The 15,969-nt window shown below is 37.0% G+C and overlaps 2 protein-coding genes across 2 annotated transcripts; one reads left to right on the forward strand and one right to left on the reverse strand.

Moving 5' to 3' along the window:
• Window positions 1-813: 813 nt before the first annotated feature.
• Window positions 814-9,964, forward strand: lin9 (lin-9 DREAM MuvB core complex component). Its single transcript, XM_084091376.1, has 15 exons — window positions 814-872; window positions 2,050-2,082; window positions 2,206-2,297; window positions 2,545-2,649; window positions 2,753-2,883; window positions 3,821-3,946; window positions 4,071-4,228; window positions 4,518-4,651; window positions 4,761-4,886; window positions 7,762-7,863; window positions 7,956-8,036; window positions 8,129-8,254; window positions 8,385-8,567; window positions 8,834-8,931; window positions 9,034-9,964. Exons 1-15 carry the CDS (start codon window positions 842-844, stop codon window positions 9,137-9,139), a joined length of 1,632 nt encoding a protein of 543 aa, XP_083947502.1. The 5' UTR covers window positions 814-841; the 3' UTR covers window positions 9,140-9,964.
• Window positions 9,965-10,163: 199 nt separating this feature from the next.
• On the reverse strand, window positions 10,164-11,755 carry mixl1 (Mix paired-like homeobox; the record flags this gene model as incomplete). The annotated part of the gene is made up of 3 exons (XM_084090906.1): window positions 10,164-10,829; window positions 11,348-11,556; window positions 11,656-11,755. The coding sequence occupies 3 exons, from the start codon at window positions 11,753-11,755 to the stop codon at window positions 10,164-10,166; spliced, it is 975 nt and encodes a 324-aa protein (XP_083947032.1).
• Between the last annotated feature and the right edge of the window lie 4,214 nt (window positions 11,756-15,969).

Consider the following 15,969-nt stretch of genomic DNA (forward strand, 5'->3'; position numbering starts at 1 on the left):
TCTATTACTGTAATCTTTTTTTTATTTTTTTTTATTTGGTCCTGTTGGAACTATGTTAAACTATGGTTATACTGCAAGAACTATGGTCAATTTTTATAACTTTAGTCCCAGACAGCAAAAAAAAAAAAAAAAACCCCACTGGTATTATGTTTCTCTAAAGTTACTTAAAGTTTAGAACTGATTCAACCTGTGTTTACGATGATCTTGCAACAAATACCGCAAATAAACTATGGCAGCGCCTTTTTTACTTGAAGGCACAATATTTAAAGGCCCCTTATATAAGCGATACAATTTCTCTGCTATGTTCTGCTGTCATTTTGAAGAAGCTGCTTGTTTTCAAACTACTTTTAACAGGAACTGAGTGTAAATATGTTCAAATAAATCTTTTTTGATTCTATGAGTTTCAAGAAATAAAGAAGATTCTTTAAGACAGATATTGTAAAGTAATAAAAGTTCATAAAAGTTTTTCAACTATTTTTTTTAAATATAAAATGTAACTTAAATCATTTATGTCATCTTGAGGCCTCCTAATGTGCTCCAATCCCCTGGTTGACAACCGCTGAACTATGAAAAAGTGTCCTAATGCCTAGCTAGTCATATGGGGATACAGAAGATGAACCTGTTTAAACATGTTTTATATGGATTATATGAAAAGAAGAAACTGCATTAAAATTCCTAATGCATCTTAAGATTCTCATTTTTCTATACCATGCAGCTGAAATAAAAAATGTTTTGATAGTTTTGTGAGCGCACACTGTCGAGTGTTTGTTTGAACTGCCCTCTCTGTCCCACAATGCATCGCGGCACTCGGCCTTTGAAAAACCGGCGCGGCTAATTCAAGATGGCGGAGCTCGAGCAGCTGTTAGACGAGAGTGAGTAAAATAACAAACTCCTCACTAAACCTTCATAACTCTCCTGCCGAGCATGTGTCCAATTTAAAAGCGCTTTATAACTCATTTGACTCGCCATACATTTCAAGTGTTTTTCAATGTTATGAGTGGTGTTAAAATAGACGCAAAGTTATTAGCGCTGAGGCTAACGAGCTAACAGTTAGCTTTCAGAGGCTACTACTATAAATAAATATCATACCTGAAGAGATTTTTGCCTCAAAATCCTGTTATAATCATTTATTTATAATCAGCACAAACCGTACGGCTGGTAGTAGTAGTGTGGTGTTTACAATACGGACAGGGTTGAACTTTACAGACATTTATAGGGTCGTAACTCGATGACAGCTGCTGGGTTTTGTTGTTCTTGTCAGTGTCAGTCTGTTTGTGTATTAAAACACTCTCCATATGATAAACAAACACGTTCTATATGTTCACAGCACTCTTCCTATGTTAAAATACGCTTTTGTATGATGCAGTACTGGTTTTGGGATTTTATCTGGTTCATCAAAATAGTTCTCAGTGGATTGTTTTGTTCCACTATCATATGTACATTCTTTGTTGTATTGCGTTAGGGTGGATCATAATGTAATTCCTCAGCTTTGCTCTTCAAGTGTTGTTATTGCCATTAATTAATCATTATTACTGTTAATATTTGCAAATGAAGTGATTGCATATTGAGCTATAGCAGTGATATAAAATGACACATTGTTATTTAGTTAGTTCTATAAGCAGCTTATTGTTACAAAGAGATTGTTTGGGGTTTCTGGTTGGATCACCATGGTTGGTGATCTAAAATAATAAGCCTATTCATTTTTATCAACCAGGGTGATCCATCCAGAAACCACAAACTGTGTCATTATCACTACTCTAGTTCAATATGCAATCACTGTAGAGAAAAATGTCTGGCGCATTATTGATAGCATTTTTATTAAGTTGGTCTTCTATTTTTCCAACTTTATTGTTGAAAAGCTTTGAGGTGTTGAAATAGCTTTGAGGTGCAAGATAAATAAAAACGTAATTGAAATATGATCTAGGACTTTATCCTGAGTGTGTTGCATGGTTTATTTGTAAGACTCATTTCAAACTCTTAATCATATGTTGCTTTTGAAAACTTTATGTGTAGAAATAGATCAAACTCTTTGTGCTCTTTTACCTTCAGGCTCTTCAGCTAAAGCTCTTGTAAGTTTAAGAGGTACGTCAATCTTTTGTTTCTGACATATAGATTGCAATGCGCATTGTCACAAAATGCTTTTTTTTCTTTACATCACCTCCACAGCTTAGTAATTTTTGGCACTTTTGTTTTGTTCTTCTACAGAAGGAAGTTTGTCTAATACTCTAAATGAGAAGAACAATTTACCAAAATCTCAGACCACCAGAGGACGGAGCAGTTATGTTTCTGTGGAAACGGTAAGTTGTCACCAATGCTTCATACTCTTTTCTATATTTCCAGGATTGCTTGCAATGGTAGCAGTTTTGCATCTTAAATGGACTGGTAAATGGACTGCATTTATATAGTGCTTTCACAGACCTATGGCCACCAAAGTGCTTTACATAGCCTCACATTCACCCATTCACTCGCTCATTCATACACCAACGTCACCAACATCTTAGCATTTATTGCTCCCCAATGTCTCGTGTCTGCTTTGTCCTTCAGCCAACAAGGAGCTCAAAGAGGAGTCGACTGTCGTGTGAGGATGAGGAGCGGCCTCTCGCCTCCAGATCTCCCAGGAGGAGCCAGAGGGTCACCGCTGTGCCTCAGGTGAGAGACGTCCAGGATGTGTTTTTAGTAAGAAGGATAGATGGATCTTTTGACATGAAGTTTGGTGAAATTGCATTTTCATTTTGAATGTTTGCCTTTGCAGAAACTTACAAATGTCACAACACCAGACAAAAGGGTTTCACAGAAAATTGGTCTGAGACTAAGAAACTTGCTCAAACTGCCCAAAGCGCACAAATGGTGCATCTATGAATGGTTCTATTCAAATATTGACAGGTATGTTTTGCCGACTTTATATTTCCAGTCACTGTGTGTGGTTCTTGTTCTGTTAAAGGGTAGAGTAGGCAATTTTTGGGAATTCTGGTTGTAACATTCTTATCACATTCTGATAGCAATCAATAATAGAAGTGGTCTAAATATTAAATCATGTAGATATTTCATCTGTGGATGTGTCAGGACCTACTAATGTTCGTCCAATTATTGCATTCGGTCCGTGATGTTCCACTATGAGTTCCTCAGACTCGGATTTATGCGTTTCTATGTCAACAACACTATCAATGCCGAAATAAGTCTGCTGCAGTCAGGTGGTACAAATAAGAGCTCTATAAGTTGTTTACATTCATTATTATTGTAATGCTATGTGTTTTGAGACATGAGGTAATTTAATGCTGTCTCTTATGACACTTTGCTGAATCTGCTTTGGCTGTGCGCCACCTGTGCGTTCATGTGTTTTGAAGGAGGCGTGGATTTGGAGACGCTCTGAAGGAAGGGTGGGATCTAATGCTTTCAAAGCTAGCTTGCTATTGCTAGCCGCTCCGAAATTGCCAACCCTACCTTTAATATTCACATTCTTAAATTTGTAATCATTTTGATTATTGGAAAGTGAGAGTAGTGTCTCTCTTCCATGAAAAAGACATGTCATGACATTGCATTTACATTATAAATAGATAATAATAGTAATAGACTAAATAAATTTGCTTTAATTGTCTGCTTGGTTGGTTAACAGAACAGTCAATTTATAATTAAAAAAAAAAACTTTTTATTTTATGCAAATTCTAGATAAATATTGTTTAAACTTTAAAGTAAACAATATTACATAGATGGGATTTGCTAACTTTATTAGGTCTGTATCAGCATTAAATTGGATTATTGATCTACCACTAATATTTTAAATGATTGTCTTTCCAAATGTCATCTTTTTCATGTTCTTTAGGCCTTTATTTGAAGGAGACAATGACTTCTGCCTGTGTTTGAAGGAGTCTTTTCCCAATCTAAAGACCAGAAAATTGACAAGAGTTGAATGGGGAACAATCAGAAGACTTATGGGCAAACCTCGAAGGTTAACTGACTCCTCATTTTTTTAACCTTATAGAGTAATCACTTAGAGATTAAAGCTGCATTAGAATGCAAATATCTTGCATTCAAATGCTTGGACTTGTGTGTTAATATATTATGTTTTTCAGATGTTCCTCAGCATTCTTCGCTGAAGAGCGAATGGCTCTGAAACAGAAGAGGCAGAAGATGCGTCTCCTGCAGCAGAGGAAAATCACAGATATGTCTTTATGCAAAGACTTGCCAGATGAGATTCCTTTGCCCTTGGTCATCGGCACTAAAGTTACAGGTGAGGATCTGATTACGTTTGATATCTGCCATTATCTGACGCTATCAGCAGATGTGAAAAGAACATTTCAAAATAGACTTTTTCTTAAGATTGTGAGTTTAGAAAGCGTGAACTTGATCAGGTGATGATCTAGTTTTCTAAGTTTTGCACTCTAGAACCATCATTTCTTTGCTTATTGTATAGGCAAATTAATGTCTTCTAGAGCAAAAGAAAAAATGTACAAAATGAAATGGTTTGAATGAAAATAAAACTTTTTTCCCCTCCTTTTTCTTTTTTCCTTAAACACTAGCTCGTCTTAGGGGTGTCCATGATGGCCTGTTTACTGGTCAGATTGATGCAGTGGATACCAGTGCAGCAACATATCGCGTGACTTTTGACAGAAATGGGCTCGGCACACACACTGTTCCTGACTATGAAGTGCTTGTAAGAAAAAAACTGTTTAGTCATAAATGGCTATTATCATCCAATCTCTTCATTAATAACCTTGTCATTTGATTTTAATGGCTAACACTCTCCAATGCTTTCTCCCCAGAGTAATGAACCTCATGAGACGATGCCCATATCTGCTTTTGCTCAGAAACAGCGGCCACCTCGTTTCCAAAACTTTCTGACCCCACCCCGTGGAGCCTATCCAGGCTCAACCCAGTCCATCTTAATGGTAAAATGAAACAAAGATGTGTTCCTTGAATTAGTGGTAATTAACTGGTGTGTCATTACCCAAAAAATGTTTTGCAGGTCTGTTCTGCTAGGGTTGCATGGCTGCCAGGATAAAACAATGTTAAATGCTAGAGCTGTGCTGTTAATCGTAATTGATTTTGATTTTAGCTTCCAACAATTATGAAAACAAGATAATCAAGGTAAAACGATTAGTGTGCCACTTTCCATCTAGCGCACCTTCCTTTCCTTTACAGCGGTGTGCTTTCGTTTCTCCCTAAAATCCAAATTAACCGAATAAGTTGTAAAATTCAGTCTACTGTTGCTAAGCTGTGGGACATTTTTGATATTAAACTGTTTAAACTAGGGATGGGAACGACACGGGATTTGGGAAATCGACTGTCGAGGCCCATGTGTCGACTTTTTGTCGGATTGTCGGCCTTTCTTTTCTTTTTTTTAAAGGGGGGGGGGGGGGGTGAAATGCTCATTTTCACTCAATCTCCTGTTAATCTTGAGTACCTATAGAGTAGTATTGCATCCTTCATATCTCCAAAAAGTCTTTAATTTTATTATATTTCTAAAAGACAGATAGGCTGTCCCGAGTCTTTCCGCAAAAAAACGAGCGTCTGGAGGCGGGCCGTGTGGGCGGTATGCTATAGCTGTGCTAACCGAGCTAACAACACACAGAGACATTTTTTTAAAGCAGTTTACTCACCGAATGCGATCGCGAAACTTTATCATTGTGACTGCTTGATCCGCATTAGACGATCTGCAAATCCGTCGATCTGGGCTTTGTTTATAAAACAATCATCGTCAAAATGCAGGGAACAAACAGTCTTACACAACTCCGTTGATGCTCTGAAAAAACAAACTCCATCCACTGGTCCACTTAACGCTGGGTTCTTTGGGAATCTGTGCAGGGTTGTCTTGCCCTGGCATACAAAAACACACTTCTTTGGTGACATTGACTTCCAAAACCCGAGCACACAGTGCTTGCTTTGATGGCGTACTGCTTTCGCTATCTTGCTCTGGTCTACGAGTGCGCGCGCGCGTCTTTCCGGGAGAAGTGGGGTCAAAGTGGCACTTTATGATGTGTATTTGAATAGGAAATGTAATAAATTAAAAGCCAAAAAAAAAAATGCAATTTGGAAATCCCACAAGCCCCGCCCCCTCGACATGTCGACACTCTATTTTTTTTGTCGAGTGGAGCATGTGTCGAATGTCGGTCGTTTTGTCGATAAAAAGTCCCATCCCTAGTTTAAACCGCATTAAGCTGCAAAAGAGACCCTGTTTCCCAGTCGGGTTTCTGTGTGTGTGCGCTCTGAGTCTGAGCCGAATGCGGTTAAGCAAATGGTGGATAAGCGCATACACACAAAAATGTCAAAATGCCTTTTTGGAGAGTATTTAAGTGAACACAGTGGTTTATGTCTTAAATAAACGTATAGTGTTGTGAAAGAAAACACCTGTGTAACAGTATCCGCGCATTAGCTTTTAAAGTGACAGCAGCCTAATTTACCTGCAGCAGTCTGTCATTAATGATAATCAAACAACTAATGACAAAGGAAAATCACTCTCTCCTCTCGACTGAATAACTTAAGTAGCTTTAATAAGGTTATTTTACATTTGATTATATATTTTTTTGTTTTAGGCTATTTCTTAGCGTGACCAGATTTCTCAGATTGGAATAAGGGATGGACAGGCACCCTCCTCCCCACCCCACACATAAAAGTATCTATGACAATAACATTATATAAATAGCCGAAAAAAATTCTATTTAAATGTAAATGCTTTTTTTTTTTTTGGACAATTTTGCATCCGACTTGATCTCTTCCACGCTCTCCATCGCTGAAACACTGATGCCGGATACGCCTTCACTAATTACTAGTTATTCGATATTCAAATTGAATTGTGATTGGATGGTCATTTTGTTCTCCAAAATATACTATGACGTGATTGGTTATTGATCAGGCTGTTCTTGCGTGACAGAAGACTTACTACTTGGTCTATCGCTGAGCAATAAAGACATTTTAGGAAAATACGGGACAAAGCATGATTTGGCCAGAGATGAAGTAAGGACAATAAAAATAAAGCTGATTTACGGGACTGTCCCGATAAAAACGGCACGTCTGAATACCACTGTTAGTATATCTTCCTGAAAAAACAAAAACACTGTTCATTTAATTTGTGTTTTTGTTCTGTTGTATTTATTTATCTGTTTTGTTTGTCATTCGTTTCGTTGTTCTTATTGTATTGCTGATTATTTACTTGTCTTCTGTAATTGTTTTGAGAACCTTTTTCTTACGTTAGTTGTATTAGTATTAGTATAACCATGTATTAGTTTTTGTCAATAATAAGTGTCGATAATTGTGATATTTGGCTAATTGTTCAAATTACTCATATCGTGAAATAAGACTTAGATCATATCGTCCTCCAATAATCATGTTAAATAATCATGATTTCAATATTGACCAAAAATAATTGTGATTATGATTTTTGCCATAATCGAGCAGCCCTACAAAATGCCAATAATTAAATGATACAATATGCAGTTTGTTCTGACCTCAAGGTGTCAATGAGTCATTTAGAAACCAAACACTCAATCTTTAAAGTCAATTCTATTTCATATTAACAATTTTCAGATTGTTGGGCCATTTTATACATTTAAGAGTATGGGTGAAAAAAAAAAAAAAAAAATTCTTACAGATATTTTCTTTTTCTTTTATTTTGGTACAATGCAGGGTACCCACTTGATATTCAATGTAAAATATGGGTCCTTAACCAAAACCATTTGAGAACCACTGACACAAATAACACGTTTAATAATTATTCCACCAAAAATTTTTGAAAAATAATTGTAGTTCTCTTTGCTCTCTTCCCAGGATAATGACCCTCTATTCAGTCAGTCCCCCTGGAAAAGTAAACTGACAGGAACTGATGGAGAGACATTGGGTGGATTTCCTGTCAAGTTTCTTGTGCAAGTGGTGAGAATTGCACTAATAGTCACTAATGTTATCTATTTACTTGGCTTTCGTTTTACACAGAATTTTGTCATTTTGTTTTATTTTCCTGCTAGACACGCCTGTCCAAAATCCTCATGATTAAAAAGGAACATATAAAGCATTTGAAGGAGATGAACACAGAAGCTGAGAAACTAGTAAGGCTGTCAGTAATTGACAAGAGCTAATATGGATTTGTTATTTTGTAATGGTTGTACGGCAAGTAACTTTTTCCATTCTGCCACTGCAGAAGTCCTATTCCATGCCAATTGGGTTGGACTTGCAGAAGAGATATGCCACAACAGTGCTGGAACTGGAACAACTCAACAAAGACCTCAACAAAGTCCTCCATGAAGTACAGCAGTTTTGCTTTGAAGTACGTGTTTTTTTTCCCCCTCTCACTACATTTGCTCTCCAGATGTTCAGTTCTGGTTTTCTTGGTAATATTTTGGACATAAAACATGCATTCAAATTGCGTTCACTCTTCTATAATCTTCTCTGCTCAGCTGGCCCCAGATCAGGGCATGCAGCCTGCAGATCAGCCCAGTGAGCTGCGACGGCGCTGTGAGGAAGAGTCACAGGACGTTGTGCGTCTGAGTAACGCGTTGCCTGATGGAGAACAGCGTGTCCAGAGCCCCGGCCTCACTCAGCTCGTCTCTCGTCTCACGGCACTCCTCCTGCAGATCAGGGTACCAGACTATAGTGTTTACTGTTGCATGTCGTTTACAACAACATAGAACATTTTTACATTTTCTGAAGGAAAAATGATTTGTGCCCATCCTTATCACTAAAAATACATTTACATAGAGCGCAGACCAACTTGGGAGTCAGGATTGCCATGATCCAGCTTAATTAATACTAGCTTAACCAAGTTGTTTGTCCTGCTCTATCAAGCACTTTTACATACTACATGTACATTGGATCCTGATCATATTTTTCTCGTTATTTAATGCAGTGTTTGGCCGAAGGGGGAGACTTGAACTCGTTTGAATTCAAATCACTCACAGACTCTCTTAATGACATAAAGAGTTCAATAGATGACTCCAACCTCAGGTAATACTCATTTTGCTTTGTTTTTCCCATTTCCCAGAACTCCAAACATTCATGTGCTTTGCTTTTAAAACATTGTCATCTACAATAATCTGTTTTCTACAGTTGTTTTCAGGATAATGTGGAGATCCATGTAGCACACATACAAAGCGGTCTGAGCCAGCTGGGTAACCTCCATGCTTTCTCTGCCAACAACACCAACAGAACGTGACTGAAATAAACTTGCACGCCTCCCGGGAATCCGATCGCAAATGCGGATAGCAACTCGCCTCCTCAGATCACCACTTTGTTCTTTTGTGTTCGTTCTGTTTGACGTTATGGAAGGTCAGAATGTTTGTTCATTAACTGTACCTGCAAAAGTAGTGTTCAAATTCCATGCCCCGAAGGCACCAGAGTGTCTTGGATGATGTTCGACTAGCTAGTAAAAAAAAAATGGAGTGTGAAGTTTTTTTTGTAGGTGTAAATGTTTGCCACAATTTCAGATGTTACTCACACTCAATTTGATATTTATGTTTCCCCTTATTTTTATTATTATTGCTGGTTTACAACTAGGGTGTATGCCGAGCAACACTACTTGCTGGTGCAGTTTGTTTGATACTGTTTTGCATAATTTTATTTCCTCTGTTTCTTTCTCGAAGTGCTTAACTTTGAGTGTCCTGAGAGAAGAGGTACCGTTCTGTCTGTTTTAAACTGTTCTGTATGTTTTAAATATGTACATTGTAGATAACTGTACAGTTCACTCAAAATATATCAATAAATCGATCATATATAGGGTAATGTGGACATTTTTGACTTGCCAGATTTAGGTATTTTTGCAAAGAAACCATTCTGTTTATACAAGGCCTATAATAGACAGCTGTGTGGAATGAAACAGTTTGTCTTGTCCTTAGAAGAAGAAATAATCACCCAAATGCCCCACTGGTGTGTTTTTCAATGCGGTAGTTTTGTGGGTTTTTTTCTTTTCATTTTTTAACCTGTAAGTGTATGCATGACACAAAACATTTGTAAATAAATTGATTTCTATTATCTTCATAAAGGCTCAGAGTCTGTATTTTGGTGGTTTATAGAGATTTTTATTATGAGTGTAGAATGTCTCCCTTTTACGCCCATATTGTGTGATAATCACATACATAATATACAATAATATCTGAAATATACAATAAATATCTGATTTTCAAACCATAAATGTTCTTTAAAGCTTCAGATAAAGTCTGTGAGTGTAAAAACGTAAAGCGCTAAATGAACCCGTTAAAAATGGCTTCTCTTTCCCAATCTGAGTCAGAATCTGAGAACTCGACAGCTTCGCTTGCTCTGATAGGAGAAAAAGTTCCAAAACTTCCTGGCTGGACCTTGACTGGTATGTTTTGGACAGAACAGGCAATGTTTTTGGGGGATGATGAGGACATCATGAAGTTATTCTGTGATGGGAGAGGAGGAATAACCACCTTCATCTCTGGCCCAATGGTTTTGTTCGGTGGGAAGTTGTCATATTCCACCAAAAATTGCTTCATTGTAGACTTAGCATGGCTTGCGGCCGTGAACTGTCCATGTCCCTTCGGATACTGCTGTGTGTAATTGCGTGGCACCACAACGCTCAGGTGATCGGTTTTGATTTGGTTCTCGTCGGTTCTGCTGAACATGCATGGAATCGTGGTTGGGTCGTATATGTCACCTTTCAGAGTGCAGATCTTCTCTTCTGAAGAGTTGATCATCTGTTGACTGAAGTTGTCCATCGTGACAAACTTTGGTGTTCTTTGGGTCTCCAGGCTGGTGTGGTTCTGATGTGTCGTAAACTGGTTCATAAGGAGATTGTTGGGGGTTAGTATACTTCCACTGGTCTTGTTGGGAACAGGAATTCCCACCTGGCGCCGTGACTTTGCCCTTCGGTTCTGGAACCACACCTGAATAGAAAATGAACACAGTTTAGGAACCTGATGCCATTCAATTATCTACAATATATTCAGTGAACACAAAACCACACTGGCATACATTCACACAACAGTAGAGAAAACCGGGACTTGCTGTCAACTTTTTTTTTTATAAATGTTGGGGCAAGCTGTTATATATTATAATTGCATAGAAAAGTGTTTTGTTTTACTGTTTAAATTTTGATTAAATATTTCATACAGATCAACTTAAATACATAGCATATTACATGCATGTATGATGGCTTTTTCTTTATTTATTTTTTCTAACTTTAGATAGAATGTAATATTTAAAACAAATTCTCAGATCTGTGTCACATCTTCTTGACCCCTCCGAGTTCAAAGTGTGTTGAATAAACTAAAACTTATTCCCTGGCCAATAAAATGTTTAAGCTTTTGTAGACGTGAAACCAAACGTGTGACAACTAGCCCCGGCGTCCCGTTTAATGTTAAGCAGGTCTTTTCCTGAGGAACATTGCAAACAGAAATCTCACCTGGATTCTCGACTCTGGCAACCCGGTCAGTGCCTCAAGTTTCTCTCTTAAATAAATATCAGGGTATTTGGTGTCCAAGTAAACTTTCTCCAGGACGTCAATCTGCTGTTGCGTGAAGTTGGTGCGTTTTCTGCGGTGCGTAAACAGGCTCGCGCTGTCCGCCCTGGAGACGCCATTGAGGAACTTCATCCTGTCTTGAGCTGCGTAATCTGAGGAGAAACACGAGGGAAAATTATATTAGTTAAGCTTATTGATTACTCAGTCACTCTCAAATGCATTTCAAGAAAGATTCCTGCGTAAACACCCACCTGTCGTGTGCATGTTAGTCCTCCTTTCCAAATCTGCGGTTGGAAACAGCTGGAATTGTTTTAAGTGTCCATTCCCAAGGTTTCCATGCACGACTGCCATTGTGACCTAGACCTACTCGTGTCCAGCATGCAATAATTTGACTATCCTTCGAACTGCATTATATATCCAGTCAGCCAGCCTTCCCTCAGAGTTGATCAAAGTGAAGCTGATAGGCGGCAGGACGCAGGTGTGAATTTTTTACCTTCGTGGGCCATTTGCATCTGTAAAAGGTTCGTGTGTGGGTTTAATGGGATCTCCACCCGAATACACATGACTTGAAAAAACATGTACGTGTATTGTTGGGTTGAGATGTTTCCATGATCAGCTCCTTAGATCAGTTTGCAGCTTACACTTCCTGCAGACTGATCACCTTTTTATACAACATCTTGTAGAAATGCATCAGAACTTATATGGGTCTTCCATTGGGCCCTGTATATTTTTTTTAGAAAATACTCTTTGTAGACATACATCATAGGAGGATCCTGTCATGTTTAAAATGTAGCCTATCACTAATGTATCCAACAACAACAAAAAATCAGTAATATTTTCACAAAATAATTTTTGAAATACTTTTTAAAATTACTTTGTGATATATTTATTTTTAGCAGAGTTTTATATTTTTTAAGAATTGAATTCATATTTTAAGATTAAAAGGCTGGGGTATGTTACAAGGGTAAAAAAACAAAGCTAAATATGAAAAAAAGCACAAAAATAAATGGCAAGAGAATGAAAATAAACTTTTAAAAGCTTTAAAGTGGCTGTCATTTAAACACAGAAATGAGCAACCCCTGTGACAAAAAGTTCCATAGTCAAAGAAACAAAGTATTGTGGTTTATATATATATATATATATATATATCATTGATTGTTTTGAATGCCATGGAAAAAGCATGTGTCATATGGATAAATTTGGCCTGGATTTTAACCCTCATCTAAGAACCTGTAGAGTTCATGTAAAGACTGTTCATGTAATCTGACAATGATTCAGACAGGTTTTCTTAAAACAGACGACACATGTCCAAACAGTCGCTCCACTGAATACTTGTGAAATGACAATAAACTAAACTAAAGAAAACACATTTGCTGTACTTTTGCAATGATGCTAATGTATGCACTTCTTTAATCCTCTTTTGTCTTGTTTTGAATGCCTCCACTAGATGAACATTTTTTAACTTTGATCAGATCCAAGGCCACAATGATTAACTCACCTATTCATAAATATCACCATCTGGAAACATCAAACATAAGGCTGTGTCTTTTGATGCAGCCAACAGCAGCAGCTAATGATCAGCCATTAACACATCGGCTGCCATCTTTGATAGACAAAGCTTTCTCACCTCCAAAATACCTCCATAGACAGAGGGATTAGTGAGGGACAACTTGCCCTTAATGTCACAAATTTGTTGGCATCATTTGTCTAGACATTTGTCTAGAGTTTTTCCTTCTCTCTAACTTTATTTTTTTTTAAATGTAAAAAAAACAAAACAAAACCCTGAATCGACTAATCGAACTATACATAATTTTAAAAAGTTTTCTGTTTAATAAATTATCCCCCGGTTTCACAGACAAGGCTTAAGCAAGTCTTAGACTAAAATTCATGTTTGAGCTGTTTTTACTGAAAGCAGCTTGCACTGATATATCTTAAAATATGTTAGTGTCATTGTTTTGTCTCAAGATTCACACCAGTATGTTTTTTTCTTAGGCATGTTTATAGAAGCTGCTTAAATGGTGCATTGGTAAAAGAAGCTGCATTGGTGGTGGTGGTGGTTGAGGAGATTAATTGTAATGAATTATTATTAATTAATATTATTATTATTAAATGTCCTTATTGAACTAAGGCCTAATCCTGGCTTAATCTAAACCCTGTCTGTGAAACCAGGCCTATATCCTTCAAAGATAACACATTTTTGTATTAATTTAATCAAAGTATTTTTTTTTTCTTTTTTTATTCAGACAATGTAATAATGCAAACTTACAAATAATTATTGCTGTTTATTTCACCTCCACAAGATAAATGCAGTTCTTATGTCACATTTAAACAATCCCTGAGACAATGCAAGTGCAACCATACTTATAAAATTTTCATCAAAACCTCTGAAATCTTTGGATATTAATGTGTGTGAATGATTCAAAACACAAGTGGATTAAAGTACAATATGTTGCATTCAATTTATATTATACTATAATATAACCCTAACCAATGCACAACGGTATAAAAATGTAGCAGGTTGATAAATGTACAATCAACATAAAATGGCAAAAAAAAAAAAAAAGCATCACAGAAGTATGAAGGAAGATCCGTCCTAAGAATTTGCTGTTCTGTGAGGCTTGTACAATATTTCCTAACCCTCCCAAAGTCTAACACTTGTTTACACTCTAAAATGTAGCGTAAGGAACATTTACAATATGAATCTCCCAACAAAATCACACAACATGCTCACTTCCTATACGGACACCAGTTTGGGATCAAGTGTTTCGTCTCTAATATATCTTTCTCAATATTCAATACATTTTTATAACCAGTGGCTGCCCAAAATCACTTTTAAAAGGGAAAGCAGAAAATAGATAAATATCAATACACGAGCAAGCAGTGCTTACAGACAGATGTTATCAGAGGTGTGTCTGAAAGGGAGGCTCCATGTGCTGAAGTGTTTTATTCAGCTCTGACTAATGACTTCCTTTTGTTTTCACTCTGCTTCCTAAGCTTTTATTCCTCCATTATATCCCTTCACCCCACAGTCAAGCTTTTCTCTTCTAATCTGCATTGTTACTTTGCAATAAAGATATATGAGACGATCAAGAAACATACGTCAAATTTTAGAAGGAATTGCATTTGTTGAGCGTTTGAAATTGAATGGCCAATAAGGCAGCATCACAACTTTTGCTCCCATTTCTGCTATCTGTAATATCAGAACATGTTTCAAAACTGATTTGAAATGGTAAGCATGATCATTTTATACAATAAACAAAGATATATATGCACCACCCAGGAGAGGAAGGTACATTAGGCGGAATAGGAAGTAGAAGTGTCACTGTCATAAGTCTGGCACCCAGACCACACTTCAGCAAAGATAAGTGCAGAAGTGTGAAGGTCTCCACTCCCAACACACATACAAAATAAGGTGTTCTACCTTTTAAACAAACATTTAAAACCTCTTCAAAGTCCCAGTTTTAACCTTATTTTAAGTGATTCCCTTTTGCAAGAAGCATAACAGGAAGTAGGCTACACAAAATTAGAAAAAGCTGTGACTTATATTAGTATAAAAAAAAAGAATTGATTGTTGTAGGTAAAAGGAAAAGAAAAAGTGGTGTTTTGGTAAAACACTGCAGCAAAAATAACCTTTTCACATATCAAAACTAAGGTTATGTTCAGACCGTGGGAAATCAGATTTTTTTTTTTTTTTACTTTTCAGACAGACTCTCCGCAATATTAATTGCAAGTGATCAAATAAGATTTGTTTGCCTTGACATAACCAACCTATCTGCATGGGTTGCTTTAGTAACGACGTAGGCGTACCCACGTTTGTGACAAGACTTTTAAAATGTATGCAGGATAAATGAGGCGCATCATCTCGCTTTCCAAATAAACGCCCTGTCGGGTACCAGTGCAGAACTCCTTGAAGAAATCTTTGGACAAGCCATTTGAACACCGGCATTTCCGTCACCAGTTTTGATGTTATCATTGTGTCGCGTTAAGAGACTTTCTGCTTCGGAATTGATGCAATTTGACAAAAAAGACTGATTTAAAATCTGATTTGAGCAGCCAGAGCGTCCAGACTGAGACACATCTGTAAAAATCTGATTGGAATTGCATTTCAAATCACCTCCAAGATTTGAAAAATTCAGATTTCATGGTTTTTTTTGCTGTCCAGACTTTCAACAACATCTGCATATGCAAAAAATCTGATTTTTACAGAAGTTCTCAAACTTTTACTTTTTTTTTCCTGATGAGACTGGAGTTATCAAATGCACGATCACTGCCTGGCAAGTTTATGTATGCATATGGATATTTGTATGTAGATGGATAGATGTATGCATGCAAGTAATTATCTTACCAACCACACACTTCAATGTTTTTGAAAGTCATCTGTCATGCTCACCCAGGCTACATTTATTTGGGGGGGGGAATGCAGTAAAAGAGTAATATTGTGAAATCTTATTACAATGTAAAATAATTTTGCATGCTACAAAAAACACTTTATAAAAGCTGTTCATGCTGCACAGAGTGGAAAAGGTTTAACAATCTTTTTTATATGAAACATCTCCAGTCCTCAG

This window comes from Abramis brama (assembly GCF_963993115.1).
Source record: "Abramis brama genome assembly, chromosome: 18".
NCBI classification, from domain to species: domain Eukaryota; kingdom Metazoa; phylum Chordata; class Actinopteri; order Cypriniformes; family Leuciscidae; genus Abramis; species Abramis brama.